The sequence below is a fragment of the Pezoporus flaviventris genome, unplaced genomic scaffold, assembly GCF_033815535.1.
Source record: "Pezoporus flaviventris isolate CSIRO_AGI_PZ_B2104156 unplaced genomic scaffold, CSIRO_AGI_Pfla_v1 ptg000093l, whole genome shotgun sequence".
Classification (NCBI taxonomy): Eukaryota; Metazoa; Chordata; class Aves; order Psittaciformes; family Psittacidae; genus Pezoporus; species Pezoporus flaviventris.
Genome location: NW_026892641.1, coordinates 2,322,053 through 2,343,428, shown reverse-complemented (window position 1 = coordinate 2,343,428; position 21,376 = coordinate 2,322,053). Strand labels below are relative to the sequence as shown.

The window sequence follows — 21,376 nt, the reverse complement described above, 5'->3', positions numbered from 1 at the left end:
CATGAGCAGCCCCTCATGGGAAACACAGCTCCTGCTGCTGATCATTCAGCAACTTAACCACCAACTGCTCAAAACACATGCTCAGGGGACCTTGGCCTAGGTTTGCTAAAGGGAGCAAAGAAAGGTTTTCTAATCGGGTCTTCCAAGCTGGAGACCCAATTTCAGGTGAGCCTGTTCCTCCCACAGTGACTTAGGAAGTGCTGGCCTCCTTAACAGGTCTTAACACGGGCAGCCCAAATCACAAGCTACAAGGGGAACATGGGCTGAACCTACCTCCTCCTCCAGAGCCTCCTTGGCAGTAGGAGCTTAGTTCTTGCCCACAGTTCTAAGCAAAGCACTTGTCTTTTTTCTTCTCTGTTTGCAAAACACCCCTCTGTGAAAACTGACGCTGCCTGGGGATCACATTTCTGACTCATCACTTAAAGATGATGTGTTTTGGCCCAACGCTCAATCCAGCCTTTGTAAAATGATGCCTGACCTCTTCTCTCTGCCACCCCCTCCTGCCCTCCTGAACAGCCAGGCTATGAGACAGAGGCAGGGGTAACCCAGATGTATTTGTTGCACTGACAGTGTGATGATGCAACGACCTGTCCATCACAAAGGAAAGGAAAGGAAAGGAAGAGAAGGGAAAGGAAAGGAAGGAAGGGAAAGGGAGTGCTGGACCAGCCATTCCCAGCCTGGAATGTGCACTGGACCCGGGGTGTGCAGGGGGAGGGGAGATCTGCGGGGAGGTGGTTTGATCACTGCTCCTGCCATGAGCACGAACAAAGCGATGGGGCCAGGAATGCAGAGCAACCGACAGCATTTCTATGCTAATGAAAGCCCCGAGTTAGATCCTGCTGCCTGTGGCAAATTGGAGTGAAAATCCAGGCTTGAAAGGATGCAACTTTCATGTCCGACGAGCGTCGCTGGGCTCCAGCACCAGTCCTTCTCCCTCGGTTTATTTTTAATTGACTCCTACTAAGCCGGAGTACATGTTCGTCTGTTCCAATGGGAACAGCTGTTGAAACTGAAAATCAGCATCAGAAAGTGCAGACGTATCTACTTTGCGGTGTTTGCTTCTTAGCACTCCATTTCCAAACCTCAACAGCCTGCCCAGAACAAAGGATGCCTTGGCAGAGCATTAACCCCATCCTGCAACCCTTGCATCCCCTTGGGCTTGTGCAGAAAGGGCTGCGGGCTGGATCCTGTGCTGAGCATCCCCTCTACACTGATGGATGTGGCGGCGCAAGGTGAGGCTGGAAAAGCTCATAAAGCTAACTATGCTTCAGCCAGCCCCAGCAGGGAGTGTTTTGATCAACAGGGGCAGAAGCAAGGTCTCCATCCTTTGCATAACTGTCCACCGAGAGGCCAGCACACAAAACCCTCAGAAACAAGACCTGACAAGGCACTGGCCCCTGGAGGTGAACCGATGGACTCCATGACCTAATACAATCGCTGTGTTTTAGCAGACGTGGTGTTCTGGCCATCAGGCAACAGAGCTGACATGCTGGTGCTTGGTCCGCCTCACAAATAAACCGTGCCCTCCTACACAATGAAAACACCAGCTGGCTAAGTCTTGGCCATCCCAGTCCTTAGTCTCAAGGGATAATCCAGACACCAGGCACTGCAAAATATACCGGAGAACCCCACGGGTTGCCAAGTTCCTACAGCAGTCCCAAACCAACAGTTGGAGCAATCGGGCTCCAACTTGGGAGCTGTGCTCTGCAGAAGGAGAGGATCCATCAAGCAGGGATCGAGCTCTCTGCTAACACAGTGCTGGTGATCTGGCTGGCTCTGCGTACAGGCAGGGTTCACTCCTATCTCTCTGGAAAGATACCATGTACTTTGATGTGAAGAGGGGCTCAGCAAATTCCTAAGGCTGGTGTGCCAGTGTCTTTCCCATAAGAAAGGACAAAAGGGGCCATAAAAACTCCACAGGGACCAGAAGAGGCAGGATGCTGCAGACCAGCCTCTGCTGCTGCACTAGGTTCAGGGCTTGGGACAAGGAGCATTCCTGGATACTGCTCTACAAATGTTACAGCCACCATCTTCCAGGTTGGCAACAGCCCTCTTAAAAGCCTGTGCATCTCTTCTCTTCTCTTCTCTTCTCTTCTCTTCTCTTCTCTTCTCTTCTCTTCTCTTCTCTTCTCTTCTCTTCTCTGAGCTCAACTTGAAAGAATCGGAAGAAGAAAAGTGCTGCAATGCTCCAGACAGCCTGACCATGGAGTCCAACTGTAGAAACATTTCTGAAGGCAGCAAGAATTGCTAATGGAGAATCAAAGCTCAGGCATTCTCCCCTCGGAGTCTGCAGCACACTAAGAGCGGTAAAGGGGCTGGATCCCTAATACCAACAAAGCCAGAGGGAAGGCTTCCTAAGAAAGCTAGATCCTGCTTCGGGAAGGCTATTCCTCTCGCCTCCTCCCTGCATCCTCAGGAGCAGAATCCAACCATGTGAAAAGACCTGGAGGAAAACCCCAAGAAAGAACAGGAGGAGGAGGAGGAGTGGATGAAAAGATAAGCCTTTGTTAGCATGCGCCAGCAGGACTTTTCCTATACCCAATAATCCACACCAAGGGCACGCTGGGTGCCGGTCGCTGCAGACATTTACCAGGGTGCTTTGCTGGGAGCTGAAGTGTTTAGGAAACCTGTCACTGTCCGATGTCAGCCCTAATCCTCAAGTAATCGATTGATTCAAAGCTGACCCTGAGCCTTCCCTAAAGCCTGCCCCTATCTGCCCAGCTCTAACAACAGGAAAAGCAGTTTCTGTGTTTTGCCAAGCAAACAAATGGAGCTCCAGACCTCTGATTAAATATTAACTACCCTGCACAGACCACAGGCAACGTCCACAGCTATTCCTTCCTCCAAAGGCAGCTGCAGCAAGACACAACAAACCAAAGCACACAGAACCAGGCAGCAACGAACGGTGTCATCCACATCAAGAAGCTTCCCATGTGTGCTTGAGTCAGCTTGAAGCCAGGAGGCATTTAAGAGCACATTTCACTGGGCTGTCAGTGCATGGCTCTCCAGGTCCCACATGCCTCCCAGCACCCTCCGCTCCTCCCTGCACCGCATGAGTGAGCAGGCTACAGCCCAATCCATCGGCTAATGACGTCAATGATCTTCGCTTTGGATCTCGCTGCAAAACCCTCCGTGATGCCTTTGGGAGGGTAAACTGGGGACTAACTCATTTACCCCCTTTCATCCCCTTTTCAAAGCCCAGTCTGGGAGCAGCAGAGGCCAAACAAGGACGTTTAGAGACAGAGAAGGAGGTGCTCAGCCAGCCCTGTGAGCCTGCAGCCGAGGAGGTCAGCGAGGCCACTGTTGCCACACCGGTCCTCGGGCACAAGTGTGGGACACTGGTAGGAGCCAAGGTCAAAACAGCGTCCCCATACCAAACCCATTCATTTCTTGCAGCCCTGTTAAACACCTGATCACACCATGGCAGAGATTTGTGTTTCACAAAAGGATCTCCTGCATGGTACAGCCTTCACCTTCCTCCTCCTCCCAGATGCTTCTCCATAGGGCTCCTCATGGGCTTGGAGTTAAGCAAGTGCTGAAGGGCTGCAGGCAGTGGAGCTGCCCTCCTTTGCTGTGCATATGCTGAGGCAGGTATCTGCAGCCTTCCATGACTGCAGGTCTCACTAAAGCCAGGCTGAGGTGGGGCAGCCTGCAGCACTGGCTGGGCTTTGCCCCACGAAGTGGCTAGGTAGTGCTAACACCACCTGTGTGCCCCATGCATGTGTCTTTGAAGGCTTTCCCCCGGGGTTCCCAGTATCATTTGATGCCCTGGAGCAACAGGACAAAAGGTGATTGTTCCCCATCTTCTTTCTAATTATGATTAGAAATAAAAAAGCAGCTGTGCTCCTATTTGGGCCCTCAGCCAGCCCTGGTATCCCCCCCCCAGCCTGATTTCACAGACATATGCTCAGGTTTCTGACGCACAGAGATCAAATAACCCATCACTCAGGGTAAGATATTATCCCCTATTACCAATTCAATGCAAACAGCTCTCATCTCCTCCAGATTAAAAGCCAATTAGAGAACCTTGCTTTTCAAGGGGAGAGGAAACCGAGAGAGGGTTTTTTGGTGGGGTTTTTGTTGGTCTCTCGCAGTATCTCCCATAAGTGTTATCGACGAGCTCTTTTCAAACAGCATTGATTTTGCTCAGAACCCTTTGGGATTCACGTCTCCGGAGGGGAAAAAAAGAGAAATGCAGGGAGGACAACAGCACAATCACAACAAGCCACCTTCTAAAAAGGTAAAGGACATAAATTTCACTCGCTGGAGGATCAGCGGTGTTTGCTTAAGTCAGCAATCGGTGTTTTGGGTTTCAAAGCTTTCTCAGGGCAAGGGAGCCTTTACTCTCAAGGTGAAGAGCAAGCTCATAAATCTGGGAGAAGCTTCAAGACCAGAATATGCTGATTCCCCACTGCAGGGAGGGCAGAGCCAACAGGAAAAGGGCATTTGCTCTGCAAACAAGAGGCAGGATGAGTACTTGTAAATCGCTAGTCACAAGGGAACAGGTGACATTCAGCCCTGCTGCACTCAGATCTGGGATACAAGGGGAAGAGAAAGGTGACTTTAAACCAGCTCTGCACTCACAAGGGCCGCGTGAGCCCCTGGTTTCTCCTCTCAGGTCAGGTCTGATATTCCATTTCCTACAGCTCTCACTGTGCAAGATTGATCTCCAAAGCAGCAGACTCAGCCCTGGCCCCAAATGCCTCCTTCTTGCCTTGGTAGCAGACACATCTAAGAGACATGTCCGGCGCAGGGATAAAGCCGGAGATGGGAACATCTCCCGGCTGGGACTGCAGCCAGCACAGCAGGACTCCAACACAAAAGTATGCAGTGATAACTCTCTCCATCGATCCCGCTTCCCTCCATTTAGTAGGAACAAACAAAAAGCCTCATCATCGAAAACCCCAGACTGCCTTTCCAGCGAGTATCATACCCAAAGGAGCTCCGTGCTTCGGCTTCCCCCACTTGCTACTGTTTTACTCGCTGCCTGTTGACCCCCTGCCTCTCTTAGGGCACACACCGCTCATAGCCCATTACTATTAGTTCGCAATCAGTGCTCAGGAACCGCCCCAGGCTTCTGTCTGCCATAGCCCTGCAAACCCCTGCCACCCAGAGCAGCCTTCTAGTGAGCGTGCTGCAAGGTGAAGGGGGACTGAGCTCTCGAGGGAGGGCGTTTAGCACACCCCTCTGCTTCAGCAGGTAGGTGGATGACCTCCCGAGGTCCTCTGCAACCTGAATTATCGACTGTTTCTATCGGGATGCTAAACGAGCACAAAAACATGTCTGTCTTTCTGTCAATCTGCCACTTCGCATTCATTTCATCTTCGTCTGTCACGCGTTAGCCCAGGTCTTCCTGTCTATGAGGCACAGTTATTTATTGTTTCCTCTTTTGCTTTCCTTCTTAAACCCATCTCCACTTGAAATACAACCGACACACACACAGAGGCGCACACAAACAGCAGTGCACCATTTGCACCAGGCTTGCTCTTTGTTCCAGGCTTGGTTAGTGAGAAAGACTGGGAGTAACTTGGTCTGACAAGTGACTCTTTGCATTAACACCAACAGCCAAACCGCCGCAGCCTCCTCTGGGCTGCACACACACAGGCAGGGCGAGGGGATCTGCCCAGCTTCCCTGCACGGTGCACAAGCAGAACAGGAGGCCAGGCTGTGTCTACACCGCCAGCAGCACATCCCAGCCCGTTTCCAGTCCGCACTTGCCCACCAGCCAACGTGTTCCCATGCAACCACAAGTTTTGCATCGGGAGAGGAGGGGCCCGACCACAGCCCAACAAGGAGGAACCCAAAATCTTGCTCCCACTGTCTGGGCTGAGCACGAGCACAAACCAAACCGCCCACAGCAGACATCCTGAACGCCCTTGTGCTTCAGCATCGCGCCGGTGACTTCAGCCTGGGAAGCAGTGGGACACAGGCACGGTGTGCAGGGGACTACAACTGCGTCTCCCCAGGGTTAGGAAACGTGCCCTAGTGATGGGCAATGGATGGGAATAGCACCAGGGCTGGGGGAGAAGCTGAAGAACAAAAGACACCTCCCAGCACACACCTGCACAGCCACAGCCCATCCTGCTGCTGCACACATGCACTGAGACTCAGGAAGGGAAAGGGGGGCGAGCAGGAGGAGCCTGGGGACAGGCTGGCAGGGAGGGAGGAAGGAAGGGGGAGGATCCCTCCCTCTCCCCTTCATTTCCGCCCAAGAAGGAAAAAAAACAAGGAAGACTTCTCCGTGCCTGGATATTTTTCCCATCGTCCCCAGCTGCCGCTGGTGAAACCCCATCTCAAGCCACCCCATCGCCATGGCGACGGGCCGAAAGGAACAGATGGTCCTGCCGAGCCAAATCCCAGTTCGAGGGGAGCAGCACAGGGGCCCTGTGGGGCAGGGGGGGTCACCCCCATCGAGCTCCTATCCCTTGTCCTCCAGCCATGGTAGGACATTGGTGCCACGTTGGGGTGGCCTCACATGGATGCTCAGTCCCAAGGGGTATGAACCCTCTAAGACCCACCATGGGTTTCTCTAGCTAAGAGAATAGCTGTGTTTACTCAGGCATCTGGAGCATCTCCCTGCCTGCCTTTAGCAAACCTGACATCCCAAGATGGGGGATCACACAACAGGCAAGAGTGGGGTCCAGGCCTGTCCATCTGTGAAGTGAGCAGACACAGGGCTCAACTGCCACAGCCTCGCCGCATCTCCCAGATGGATTCATCCGAGCAGACCAGGGATGAGGACCGGGGTGGGTGAAGATAAATCTCAGCCACTAATCTCCTTGTGGATTAACTCTCAAGCCTGTCCGCGTGGGGCCATGGTGTGGGGCTTTGGAGCAGAAACAAACAACATCTAAGCTCTGATGGAAGCACCCATGACTCTGGAGTATTTGAGAGGAAGACCCAGAGAGAAGAAGGTATTTCTCAGGGGCACAGACCTCTTCTCCCATTGGGTTTGCAGAGTGAACTCGGTGTGGTCAGCCCCATCACTGGGTGCACTATGGGGGAAAGCAGCAAGTGTGAAACCACACTTCAAAGGCTACACAGCTGCCTGGACCTGTAAAGGCAAAGGACTCTCTATGGGGAAACACCGGTTAAAGATGCCAGGGAACATCTCTGCAAGAAATTAAACGCTAAAGAAGCAGCTTTTCCTTTGGGAACCTCAGCTCCTAGCCCAGGCTGTCTCAACTGCTCAGGCCCATTCTCTCCTGAAAACCCCAAATATTCTTCGGAGTATTGGACTCAATGGTCCATTATAAACTCTCCAGAGCCAGTTTTGGAGCTGTTACCACCATTAACACAACTTGCTCTAGCTCCAGACAAGTTAAGGCTCTCTGGACCAGTCTTGCAGCCGCTCTTCTTGCCCATGGGAGGGTTCATCCCACGTGTTTTTCAAGGGCTCAGGGGCCAGAAGAAGCTGAGGACACGACGCAGTCGTCCTAGGGTGAGAACTGAGCACGTGGGGCCCTAAACCCCCATCCTTCTCCCTGCTCCAAGGAGCCAAGCTGCTCCCTTTCCCGCAGCCCTGGCACGCTCACAGATACTGGCCTCGGGGGCCCAGCCCGGCCCAACCGGCTCCCAGCCCACACCCGTGAGAAGAGCAAGAGCCCATCCTGCCTCTCAGGTGTGGCCCTTCGCCTGCGGGCTCCCGCTGGTGCCAGCTTGGATGCGGCCACTTGTGCTGGTGAGGGGAGGGAGGCAGGAGCTGCTGAGCATCCCGGCGTCAAGGGTGAGGATGGGGTGTCCGCAGCGCCCGCGCTTCCTCTCCATCAGAGGGGGTTTCACAGATGTTTTCTGCTCACATCTGGGTTCGGCCCTTTCCTCCCCAGCCCTGCAAACCCACATCTCTTCTCTGCAGAACAGGTTGGGTGCCGGAGCCGTGCCCGCTTCCCACGCTGCAGCCTGGCCCACACCCTCCCCCTGCCCCAATAGCCCATCTCTTGCTTTCCCTCTGCTCTCTATCCCGGATCAAAGCTGCCTCCCCTCCCTGTATTACCAACATTATTCAGCTGCTAGATAAGAAGCTCTCCAGCAGCTCTTTATTAATCCCAGCGGAGGCAGGAAGGAGGCAGAGTGAAAGGACTCAGCATGGCCAGGACAGAGACTAATGTTCCACGAAGCACCTCTGCAAGAGCGAGGCACGTCTTTTTCCCAGCGACTCCCATGGGAAGCTCGGGTAATAATTAACAATTATTGAACTTTAAAACCGCCATCTCTCACTCTGTTCTAACCAGGATTTTGTAATAACTCATCCAGTCTAAAACACTCCCAGCCCGGTTTGCTGGGGCACAATGGAGCAGGAGGGCGACGCAGACAGACTCCAACGCAGGCAGTTGCTGAGTTGCTTTTACACCGAGTTGCCATGTCCCAGCTCCAAGCTGCCAGAGAGCTTGGATAGGAAAATCCTTTCTCCCGTTCAATGCATCTTGCAGCTCCTTTGGCCACAAAAAGAAATGGCTTCTTGTGGGAACTTCCTAGGGAAGGTTCCCCCCCCACCCTTGGAATACCATAGACTCTTGCATATGGCTAAAATTGTAATCTACCCGGGAGATAGACTAGAAAGCTTTTACAGCATGAAGACACTTGTTTAAATCCATCTGCTGTCTGAGGCAACTATAATCAATACCATGTGATGGCTCACACGTGGAACAAGTTGCATGGTTCATAGGGTTTGCATTGCTACCTGCCCCCTCTTATGGATGCACCACAGAGTTTGTGAAACGCATGTTCATGCAACAGGCAGGGTATGTCTGTAATCTGCATCCTACAGTGGGGCAACTCCGGTGTTACAACAGCTGCTCACAGGATATTAGTGGCAAAAGCAAAACACCCTGCAGATACCTAAAGACTTCAATTCCTGTCCCCAGCATGCTGCCATCCTTCCAGCCTAAGCATTTACAGAGAACCCACCAAGGACAGGGCACAGCCACCAAGGACAGGGCACAGTGTGAACCCCTGTCGCTTGTCCTGCCTTCGAATTAAACCAGGCAGGGAAGCCAGGGGACCGTCACCTATTCCCATCACACACCTGGAGCAGTAAGAAACTGGGCCCAGTGTCTGCACTGACAGAATATGTGTGTGGCGATCTATGCAAAACAATTCCCTGTCTTCCAAACTCCTCGGGTAAGGAGCTGCTGGCTCCTGGCTGCTATGAAAAATGACAAAATAAAGGGGAGTCACCTTTCCCTGTGCTTTGCAAATGGGCTCCTGCCTGTATAAAGTAACGTCAGCAAGATCAGTTGTGCAAGGCGCCCCACGGACACAGGGCAATATGAGCAGAGAAGGAGAGGGACTGCTTTTGACAAGGAAAGGCACACAGAGGTGAAGCGAGCTGGCCAAGGATGTTCCAGGGAGCTTGTGGCAAAGCCAAGAAATGATGCCAGCCCTTCTGAGCTCAGCCTGCCTTTGCCATCACCTCCAGGCCATTCTTTCCCTTTAAGTAAAAGCTGATTCACTCCGGTAGAAGTCAATGCGAGGCAGCAGATATTCCCACTTCCAGCGAGGAGCTGTAGGGTACTCCACGGGCACGGCAGCAGTCGGGATGTCAAGGATACAAAACCATATATACACCAAAAAATTACTTAAGCCTTTCATTTCCCAAGTGAGCTTAGGGCTGGTGAAAGGTCTCAGATCAATAGCAGCAAACCTGCAAATTGGAGTCCTCCCCTTAGCCACGGAAAGGGTACAGCTGAGACAGCATCTGCACCAGCAGCCTGCCCACAGCCTCTGCCAGCCTGCCTCAGCTCTGACCTTGAGGAGCTGCCTTGAAGTGCAACGGGGAAACTCCCCCTTCCTCCCTGCTTCCATGCAGCCCTGGCCTTTTGTTCCCCAAACACCGCTGGTTCACTTCACTTGGGTACCTTCTGTCTAGTGACTCTTGCCAAGCTCATCCCACGTGCACACCAAGAAGACCTGCTTCATCATCGCAGGTAGAAGTCCTAACGGGTTCACTGGGATTTTGCAGCACAGATTTTGAGGCAAAGCCAGCCTTAGAGAGAGCTTAGCTACCAGGCAGGCTCTGGGATTTCAGATGGTGAGATGCAGTTTGCCTGTCCATGTGGTCCATTATAAACAGGCCTTTCTTCTCTCCTGCCCCACTGCTGTACATGCGCTCAGCCCCATGCCCCAGGGACCTTTGAAAGCTGCATTATAGGTTCTCCCCATACAAAGTTTGGCTCAATACAGCCGTCAGGCTTTGGCCACATTACCCCTGCTAATTGGAATTACAATAGGCAGACTGCAGCTCTCTCTCCATCTCTCTGCTGCTTGTCATAATGTAATCAAAATCCCTCTCGCTCTCTCTTTATCATGGAGCGTGACGGCAGTAGAGGCAATGGCACCCACGTGGCCTGCAGAGACTACGGATTCCTGCAGATCACAGTGGGGCTGGGATGCTTTGCCACAGGGTGGAAAAAGAGACCCCCACTGCCAAAACTCTCCAGGAGGCCTTTGCCAAGCAGGTTCATGGGTAGGGACCTGGCTGGGCACAGCAGGGAGACAAAGATGGGGACTGAGGGGTGATGGTAGAGCACATCCCGCAGTTAGGAGGTGCAGAGACCAGAGGCAAGCACAGACTGATTGTAGAGCTGGGCACCGGCTGGGTGTCTGGACAGGAACGGGCCAAAGCTTTGTGCTCACACAGGAAGCTGCCTACTTCTTGCTTAGCCCTAGCACAAGCAAAGCTGAGATAGCATCTAAAGGCTTCAGCTTGGTCAGGATCCCCGCCACGCTAGGTGCTGTGCACAGCTCCCTGCCCCAGCAAGCTCTCCAGCCCGCTGACTCACAACCCCCTGCCCTCATCATCCTCGCTGCTCCCCGCCTCTTCGCAGCAGCTCTGCCAAGCAAGAGGCCGTGCACACCTTGCTCACACCAGCCCCAAAGGCTGGGCCAGTTTACGGGGCCGGGGTGATGCAGAGCGGGCGCTCGGTGATTTGTTGAGCACTATCACAAGGCAGTAACGCAGGGCTGAATTAGCCGGGCGGAAGAAGGACCGGCAGCCTGGACCCACTCAGCTCCCCAGACACTGGCCATAAACAAAACTTCCATAATTAGAGTGCTTGGGTGGAAACGCAGCCTCTGAGCATTCTCAGGGCTCGCGCAAATAAAGGATATAAATCGTTGGAAGGTGCCAGGCTGCATGGGGCAGAGGGAGGCTGGTTTCCCACATCACTCGATAGCAGCCGGTATAAATCTCACTGAAAGATGCACCTCCCCAGGCCAGCGCTATTTTTAAACTCCAGGAGAGATGGGGGGGAGCGAAACCACGTTTTAGTATTCACACCACAGGCGAAAAGGGTATTTAAAAACCAGGGTGCACTGTTCCTGCCATGCCCAGAAAGAAGAAGGGGTTTTCTTCCTATAGCGGGAGAGCTGGAAATATCAGCCTCAGCGTATCCACTGTTCCACCATCGTTCTGGTGTAAGCTGGGAAACCAAACTCCCACCAGGACTGGGGGGAGACAGGGGATAAAGGTTCCTTCCCTGGCAAATTGCTAGTTCAGTTCCCAACTGAATCAGCAGCGAATGCAAAGCAGCTCCTCTGAATCCTGAGGGGTGACTTCTGCACTGTCCCTGCTTCCTGGTGTCTGGGATAGCATCCCATAGGAGATGAGACAGCAGCAGCACCCCCATGGGAACAGCAGTCTGGTTTGCTGGGCCAGGAGCCCGAGCTGGGAACCAGATACAGCAGGGATGGGACACCAGGGCACAGGATGTCAATGAAGGACGTGGAGTTAGAGCCAGAGCAGAGCTCCACTCGGTGCTTAGCCCGCTGGAGCAGTGTGTCCCAGCTGTTCTGCATGGCAAGGGCACCTGAGCTTTGGGGCAGGGAAGTCCATGCACCAGGATAGTTTTCCTTCCTGATGCTCCACTGTCCCTGCAGCTGGTTCGTGCTTCCTTCCCTGTGCAGGGTGGGGAGTGGGGTGGGCTCTGTTTTTGGCAGTCACCTATTGATGATGATTGACTGACCACAGGCTGACTGATGCTGCATGGCAACAGCCTGCCATAGGAGGTGTAATGATGTGAGAGTTCTCAGCCTTGCTCTCTAAGGGGTCCTACAGGACCCAAAGATAAACTGCCTTCCCCTACAACCACTGCAGCTTTCCTCCTGCTAAACTCAGTCCTGCTCCTAACTCCCTCCCAGATCCTCACGCACTGAGAACATTCCTCCTTTTACAAGCTGTGCTCTGTGCAAGCCTCTCCCCCTCCCAAGCCTCCCACCCCTTACCAGGACTGCTGTTATCTTCCCAAAAGGATCCTATTCAGCTTGTATCAAAGGGATGCATGAGCACACCCATTAGGAATCAGAGCATCAAGCAAATCCCCAAACAAGCCGCCTCTAAAGATCAGAGCACGCTGTAATCACTCCCTCTTCGAGGAGATCCCAATAAGTCCTCCCCCACTTTCTCTGGGTTCTTTCTGAACCCAAGCACATGAGACAGGTTTGCTAAGCTCAGCTGCAGCACTAGTAAAAGCCTCTTCATTCAACTTGCACACAGAGCTCCTGGCCTCCCTGCAAACCCTCTCCTCCATTTCAGCACACAGATGATGCTCAGAGGCTGCCCCAGCCCTTGTGCCCTGCAGTCAGAAGGGCACTGCTACTGCTCTGCGTCTCACATCCTGGGTAAGAGGGGCTGCTGCAGATGCCACAAGCGATAGCAGCAGGTCTCCTCACCCTCACCATCCTCTCCCTGCTTCCCTATAGGAGACAGAGGGAAAGCAATGCCAGCCCAGGGAGAGGGGAGCACTAGCAGCAGGGTGGGAATGCCTGCGCAGGGCAAGCACCAGGACAGAAGTGGCTCTCTGGTACATACATGTTGATTCACGTGTTGGTGCACATGAGCATCTTTCATAACCATGGCCTCAAAGAGAAAGGCAAGGAGCCTTTTCTAAAGCCTTTCGTAAGACACCATGTGCTTTACCAACATGACACAAGCACAGCACTTGGCTTTGACACTGTGACAATAGGTGTCCTGTAGCTGTGGATCCTGGGCTGCCCCTTTCTTCAGCACCTACCACCAAGGTCTCATCCCCTTGGTACACATGAATGAACTCATCCTCACGAGTGAAATACACAAGAGCTCCAGTGCCTCCAGCTGTGGGGTGCAGTGCAGAGACAGCAGCACTGCCTGCAGAGCCAAGAGGGGTCCTGTATCCCATGGAAACTGTGGCAGCTGACACAAATTACAGCATGGCAAGGATGCTGCTATGCAACACATCCCTGATCCTAATGACCATACATGGGCACAGTTTTGGTTCTCCTCTGCAGCCAGGAGATACCCCTTCTTGCAGCTTGATCCCCAGCCACTGCGATGGTGCAGCTCATGAGGGAAGAGCATGAACAGGCCCAGTAATGAACAGCTTGTGAGGCTGTCTCCACTCTACATCACCAAATCACTACCTGCTGCCCCTGCTCCGGCCCTTAAAACATCATCGCTTCTCAAATGGCTTAGTGACATAGGCAAGAGCAGCAAGGAAACACTGTGTGCTGCAGCCTCCCTGGAACAGGGGTGATCTTCCTCTTTGTGCTACTTCCAGCCCTTAAACTGACTTTGATTATCCATCCACTTCCTCTAGTTTTGGCACCCCCAGGCTAGGAAGGCCATCAGCACAACTGCTCTGGTGGGAATGTGACTCCGGGCTTGCCTACAAGGGGTCTCAGTGCTGATTATGAAGGCCAAGAAAAGTCAAAGAGTAAAGCCCATTAGATGCCTTTCCCTAAGAAAAAAAGCAGCCATAGCTTGATGCAGCTTAGTTGTCCAGAGAAAACAGTGCAGTCCTGACTGCAGGCTTTGTATGGATTTTAATGTGCTGCCAGCAATGAACACCCTTCTCCTGCTCCGCCAGCATTCGCATTGATGGGCAATAGCACTCATCAGCCTCTGGTGCAGTGGATGCAGGAAAGCTGAGGCTGCAGCACACTGAGACACTGGGACAGTCTCTTTCTTTCTGGTCCCAGCACAGTGGGAGGATGAAGAGGCATCTGAAGGCAGCGGAAAGCTCCATCAGGGCCATGGGTTTGGATGAGGGGTTAAGTTATGAAGCCACACTGTGCTGATAACTCACACAGAGCCAGAGTGTAGGCTCAGCTTGTTCTTTTGCAAGGACAGGGCAAGGTTCATCATCCCTGGCTGCCCTCCTCTGCCCTGTGCCACAATGTCTCTCACAAGCCAGTATAACCATTGGGTATCGAGCTGCTTTACACAGAAACCTGAAGAAGATAGTGACAGAAACCCTGACCTTTCTCCTCAAACTATCCAGCCCTCTGATTGTGCCTCCCAGTAAACCTTGTTCATCGCATAAAACTCTCCCCTAGGTCTATGACTTCTGCCCATCACAGACTGTTTTTGACCCCTGGCTTTGCTAGGATGCTCAGCACAACAGCCTTTAATTACAGACCTCTGCTTGAGTCCCACCAGCCTACTTTCCATTAGACCCTGAGCCCATAGACAGAACTCTGCCCTCAGACTGCTCCCTTGGGCTGTCCTTCCTAGAACAGTGAAAATGGTCAATGAAAGGCTTCTCCCCCTCAGTCCAGAGGGTATCAGAAACGAAACCTGGTTTTGCCACCTGTGGGATGCTCACTACAAAAAGCAGATACCTATAAGGGCAGGTGAAACCCAGTGTCCTCCCCAGCATCCCCATGATGTGGCTACAGACCGTCCACTTGCAGCAGCCTGTTCTGATTCCGTGTCTGTAGCCTCACACAGAGAACAAGGCTGGTTTTGCTCTCAGGTGGCCACAGAGCTCTCTGCTCCAGCCCCCTCGTCTCCCACACAGATGGGCCTTTGTGCTGGGAACTGCTCTCGCCTGTCACCAGAGCAGAAACGCTGGATGTTAGCCACTGGCTGCGAGCTGCATGGACCCTCTGTCAGTCCTGGCCATGCCACCGGATGCCTTGACCTAGCAGGGAGAGAGGAATGGATCTTCCATGTGAAAGGGAAAATAGACTCCAATTTGGTCTGATTACGGGGTTTTCCCAGGTAGGGAGAACTGCTGAGAAGAGAGATGGAGGCAGAGTCCTCTTGACTAACCAGGCTTGGAGCACCTGCTGTCACATAGCCAGGTGGTCCATCTGGTACCTGCCGCTGCTTCAAGGCAGTGATGTGATTTGCAGGTCCTTCTGTAGCATCCCTGCATGGCTGGGAGCAGATGGAGGCACTTTGCTACTTCCTGCAGTTAGAAAGGCAAACAGGCTGGGATGGGGAATGGAAACCCCCATCCTTGTGTTTTCTCTTTCAGGGAGGAGAGTCACAAGGATCTTGCTGCTCTCCCCACCTGTGGGTCAAATGAAGATGGAAAGCACCAATCTCCAGCTGGCTCGGAGAGGTTAGATGAATGGTGCTTAGAAAGTCTTTCCTCCTGCATCACACCAAATAATGTCAAAGGAGGATTATAAACCTCCTGCAGGGACAGCTTTATCTTGGAGGAATGAAGAGACAGTTCATCAAGTTGGGTCAGTCCCTCCTATCCATCCCAAAGATGCCAAAGGGACAAGGGGCTGCTGGCCGGATTTCCCCTATCCCCCGTTGCTGCAGACCTGTACCATACAGCCTCCCTAGCCTGGAACCCCCTGTCCTCCTGGCCTGGGCCTGAAGCTCACTCTCCCCCTCTCATGCCCAGGAGCTGCTGTTTGTCTGCTTTGGGATTGCTGCAGAGCTGAGAATTGCTGCAGCTTTCGTGATGCCAGCCTGCTGCATCAGCCCCAGAGACGGGGAGCAACAGCGGACAGCAAGGCACTGAACTCCCCACGCTTCTTTGGGTGCCCATGGAGACAGGGACACACAGAAATGACAGCATAGGGCATGTAAGGTAACAGTGCTGCGAAGGGCAAATTTCACTTCCCATTTCTATGTGTGATATAGACAGGGTTGTAAAAGCAGGACTTTAAACCTCGCATGGTGGCACGCTGGAAGGACACAGAGGTGCCTGTCTGGCTGCCACAGAGGGGAAACTGTCCTTCCTCCCAGGGATGATACTTCTGTATTTGAGCAGGTCAGGCAAGAGTTTCTCTTCTGCTATGGAGCTGAGGGGTTCCCCTTGAAAACCAAGCTGGGAGGGCACGTGCCTATTGTGCTCAAAAAGGGTGAAGTGCATCAACCTAGGCTGGACTAAACCTTTACTGGAGAAGTGAAGAAAACTGTAAGGCCAGGAGAATAACTGCATCTCAACAGCAGGCAGGAGGAAAAGAGAGGTGCGTCTCATGAGAGCTGTCATTCCTTAGTTAAAAAAACTTCACCTGGAACAATAATCTGGGTTAGGGAACCCTCACTGCAGAGCTCTGAAGTCTCTGCGCTGGGATGGCTGAGCTCTGGTAATTAACACAAGAGGTGTCTCAAATGCAAACTGGGTCCCAGCTCCAGTGGCTGGCGGCTCGAGCTCACCCTGCATCAGAGCAGCCCTGATTTAGTCTGACGTAGTTGAGAAAGCAAGAAGATCTCTAGGGCTCGCTCAGACGGGAGTACCTTTGTCCTTCCCTCATTTGTTTCTGCTTTTTGCACTGATATGCCTTGCTGATGGCCTGTTAAAAGGACTGAGCAAGAGCCATCATGACCTCAAGCAATGATGCTGCAAGATGCAAGCCTTTTCTTAGAGGGTTGCGGCCATTCTATCTGAGGTCTTACCAACGCATCCCTGCGGCATTCACAGGCACCATATGATGGGCTGTCCCTACCCTTAGCAGCGCTAGCAGAGGGCAAGGGGTGCCGGTGGAAACGCAGGCCTGGGAAGCAGGTCACGACAACCGGCTCTTCTGGTTCCCTTCGTGATTCAGCCGAGGTGCGAGCGGTGCCCAAAGCATCCTCCTGCTGCCTGCCTTTAAACTTAGCTTTGTGGCTGGTGCAGCTGCAACCCAGAGGAGGGGTGATGCGAGGAGAGAGATGTGCCAGGCTCCACCAGCACCGGCATCTTGTCAGCCACCGGCTAATGTTGAGCATTTGCCTCACGCTAGAAGTGCTGCTGGATGTGCTAATGCCCCTGCTTCTCTCCATCTATTTGCAAATGGATCCGTGTGCACTGGCCTGGGAGCTCTTGCTTGATTAACGCTGCCGGTTCAGAGAGCAAATAGCATTAACCACAGCCGTCCTCTGGCTCTGGCCATGGGGCAGACACCCTCCTGCTTGTGGGCTGAGCTGGCTCTCAATACAGCCTGCCGCCTCACCCACACTGACACATACATGAGCTCATCAATTCGCACCAGGTTAGAACTCGGCGGGTTGGTTCCACTGCAACGAGCGAGCTTTAATGAGAAAACGCCAGCAGAAGGTGCACCTCTGCTTCCTGAAATAGCCCGATGCCGCTTCTGAGTTTTGGGAGGAAGGAAAAATCACAAACCAAGAACTTAAACCAAAGGCTGAACACAACTCTGGCAGCTTTCTGGCTGCGTTAGGACAGTAAAGCAGCTCAAGAGTACAAGATGGACCAGATCCTGCAGTGACACACTGTGACTATTCCCAGCACTCCACATTGCTGTCGTACCTCCCCAAAAAGGAGCTCCCCCCCCCCCATCCAGCTGCAGCCAAGTTTGACCCAAGGCCTCTGGGTCACTTGGGCTCAGTCAATGCTGCTTTCAAGTGCCGTGATGGAAAAACCCTGTGTCAAAGGCTCAGACACCTCTCCAGCTCTCCCCTGCTGGGGATCTCAAAGCACTTTGCAAACTGAGACTCACAGGCCCCTCTCAGAGCCCAAGAGGTAGCCCAGTGACAGCAGACAGGAATTTGCCCACAGACGGAGCGGAAAGCTTGGAAACAGAGGCCCGGGTCTGCAGATGCAGGACCAAGCACAAGATGAATGCCTCTTCTCTGCCTGGTTGCATCTCAAGCTGTACTGAGTTTCATGGCGGGGATAAACAGATTGCTAAGACTTGGAAAGCATAAATTCAACCGCAAGTGTTCCTAACCTCTAAAGATCTGCCTTGCATCTCACATCAGTATCCTGAAGCCCTAATGCTGTAGCCTGAGTTGATACCTGGTTAATGGTTCCAAGCGGATAGGCAGGCAGATCTGCATGGAAGGCTGCAGGAGCACTGAATTGAATCCGTTCTGGACGATTGAGCCGATCACATTAAAGACAATTTGTAAAGCAGATTTTTATAAGGGGCTCCTTTATAGCTTTTACAGCAAGGAACTTTTATTTCCTTATCAGAAAAAAAAGCTAACATTGTCAGAAGGGGGAGGGAGGCGGCATAAGTGGATTGGAACAAGATGAAGGGGAGCATGAAGGGTTTTCCAGAAAGCAGGTAGTGTCTCCTGCCTTCCTCTCATCCTTCTTGGCTGCTTGGTACCAAATCACAGTTTCCAACAAAGTCCACAGCCACTGATTCAAAGCTTACATATGGCTTGTTATATATATATATATGCGTGTGTGTATATATATGTGTGTATATATATATCCTCAGCCAATTTGGGCCCAATGCATTGCAAACTTGAGGAACTACATACCTCAGTATGGCAGACCTGTGCTTTAGTAAGGACCGTCAGGCTGCCGTGGCTTTGTGCAGCAGCTAGCACAGCATTGTGCTGGTCCTTCCCTGCAGCTCTGGGATGCATCCACAGCACAACTAAGAGCACAAATGAACGAGGAAACATACACCATGGGATCAGTCGTTCCTGCAAACGTGGTGCATCCACCACTAAACTGGTCCAGCCACGTCCCACCCACACAGGCTGCGGGGTACTCGGTGAGCATGGATTGGGGTCGGGAAGGATTATCTTCCCGGAGCATTGCAGAGCTGGCTGTACCCTTCGCTTGGCAAGGCACCACTAGATGCACCACTGGCTTATCCTGGCAGAGCTGTCAGCGGGACAGTGCAAGACAAACTACCAGGCTACTGCAGAGTGGCAGGAGATGTTTGCCTGACTGCTGGCAGCAAAGCCTTGAGAACAGCCAAAAATAGGATGGGGGGGGGGAAAAAAGCCTTTCTTGGCAGCACAAGGTGAGATACCAGGCTGTGCCAGGGTCACTGTCTGTGTGTCTCCTTGGTGAAAGCTATTCCTAGAGGCACTGAGGGAGCAAAAACCCCTTTTGGTTTACCCAGCACAGTCACTTCAGCATTACTGCAGCTCTAATGCCCTTCATAAGGGTTGTGGGGAGGGTTGCCTGCAGGAGGCTGCTTGGTGGAGGGATGAGAAGGAGGGAAGACCAGGTGAAGAATGGCATGGAAAGTTGTGAGACTCCTTGTGAGGAACCAGAGCGCAGCCAGGCACCTGCCTGGAAGCAGAGGAGTGCAGAGAGCCTGAGGCTCTCCCTTCCATCACCTCTTTCTGTAATGCACGGCAGATCTCTTTGTCCTAGGAATACAGAGGTATACCCAGACCTGTTTTCTCATCACTCAACCTTTTTCATCTCAGAGTCTCCCTGGTTTCACGACTGCCATCCCCTGCCATTTCACCTCTGTCCTCATCCATTTTAGCTGGACCATTGAGTCACTGTGCTCTGTTGCTCTCCCATGCACTGGATGTAATCACCTCTGTCTTTGCTAGCGCCAGAGACCCATGGGCCCTGGCACTGATGATCGGTCCTTTGGCCCAGACCTTGTTAACTGCAGCCACGTTTCAGTCCCAGCCCAGCCAGCCTGGCTGCCTCTCTAGAATGCTGCCCCAGCCCAATGAGAGGGCGAGCGGAGGCAATTTCACCCTGCTTTCGCTGCAGCTTCTCTCCAGCTGCAGATCCCACTCCTTCTGCAGGCACAGGCTGCCTCGTAGCCCTGCAGAAGGCTGTGTACCGACCCAGGGGTGGCACATGTGTCAGCCACCAGCACTCCAGACCCAGCCACCACGAGCTCAGCCTCAACAAGGCAAACATCGGTCCTATTTGCACTTCCCAGCTCATTCACAAGCACTGTAAACCCAGACTGAGGGTCCCCCTTCCATGTCTCCTACAGCCGATTCCGGAAAGCCCTCCAGGATGGCATTAACCCACTCTGCACTGGAGCAGAAGAGTCGCCCGCAGGGCACTTTGCAAAGTGGGTCACTCTTTCACTTCAAAGAGGTGTGCAGGACAGAACAAACGGGGCAGGACCGAGCCCTGGGGTGGGGACACAGGGGCTGTTCTGCAACCGCCCGGGTGGGTCAAATGAGCCGCGGAGAGTCGATCCAAACCTTTGCCCACCTCCTCCTTCCCAGGGATGGATCAGAACCAAAGGGATGGCTCAGACACCACCAAGACACCCGAGTGCAAAAGCAGTGAAAGGAAGGTCTAAAACCCGGTTAGCAGCCCATCCCCTCCACAAAAGAGCCCGTGGGAAGTGTGTGTGTGTGCTGAGGGGAACGGGGGTTTCGGGGATGCTGGACAGCTAAACCCTTCCTTTCTCTCCTTCCGAAACATCTGTGCTCACTCCCCAGCCGGGTGGCTCTCTCTCCCTGGCTGTTATGTCTCGCTAGACGCTGCTCGATCCAAAAAGCAAACAAACGGCCTCAGCTCCCAGGACTCCGGAGCCCACTGCCTGCAGCTGCTTCCAAAACAAACGATCGTGTTGTTCCTTTCCAAGCCAGCGATGAAACCGGCCCCGACTCCCTCCCGCCCTCACGCAGATGCTTCCACACCTGCTCCAGACCCGGGCGCGCACCCCACAAAAGCCGATCCCACCCCTACCCGCACCCCGTTTCCCCCCCCCCCCACCACCACCGGCACCCCGCAGCGCCCCGGCAGAGCCCACCGCCTCCCGGGGGGACCGGCCGGCAGCGGCTCACCTGGTAGGAGCGCGGCCGCCAGGATGCAAACTCCGATAGTCCACCGAGATGCACGGCAACTTGTCTGCAGCCGTGAAGCCATGAGAGTTCCTTAGGAGAAATGGGCAGGGGTCGGTCTGGCAGCGCCGCTGGGCCCACCCCCCGCAAAACCCCTCCCGGACCCCGGTGGTTTAAGTTCAGGTCTGCTTAAGGGGAATCAGGATTGAAAAACTGTAGGTGCGGGAGGACAAAGAGGTGCTGCGCCCGGCGGGAGGACGGCGGCCGGAGGAGAGCTTCGCACATCCGCAGGGGCCCTGGGGCTCGGCGGGACGCGGGGCCCCTGTCCTCGGGCGCCGGGGCAAGCGCGGTGCCTTCCTCCGGGAAGCGAGCACGGCCGCAGAGCCGGGCGGGCGGAAAAATGCGGTGGGGAGGGAAGGGAGGGGGGGGGAATAAAAAAGGGAAGGAAAAAAGGAAAACGAAGAGGAAGGGGGGCAGGAAAAAGGAATCGCGAAAAGCGAGGGAGAGCCCTCGGCGGGCTGCAGCCGCCGCTCGCAGCGCGGCGGTCCCGTGGCTCCAGCGGCGGGGCTCGGCAGCCCCCGCCCGCTGCCTGCCCTCCGCTTGCCGGGCTGCTCAGGCGACGGCGGCGGCGGGCCGGGTGCGGCGCTCCATGGCCGGGCGGTGGGCGCGGGGCCGGGCCGGCCGCGGGGCGGGGGA

The 21,376-nt window shown here is 53.8% G+C and overlaps 1 protein-coding gene across 4 annotated transcripts in view; it reads right to left on the bottom strand.

Annotated features, from left to right (window-relative positions):
- The window catches only part of NECTIN1 (nectin cell adhesion molecule 1), a 92,115-nt gene extending 70,813 nt beyond the window's left edge, over window positions 1-21,302 (bottom strand). For 2 of the 4 annotated variants that reach the window (XM_061476123.1, XM_061476125.1), the window contains exon 1: window positions 20,684-21,301. In XM_061476123.1, the coding sequence (XP_061332107.1) occupies window positions 20,684-20,765 (82 nt within the window). In that variant the 5' untranslated portion in view covers window positions 20,766-21,301. Of the gene's footprint in view, window positions 1-20,683 lie in introns of all 4 variants that reach the window. The other 2 variants (XM_061476122.1, XM_061476124.1) reach the window with 2 other exon arrangements.
- Window positions 21,303-21,376: the final 74 nt, after the last annotated feature.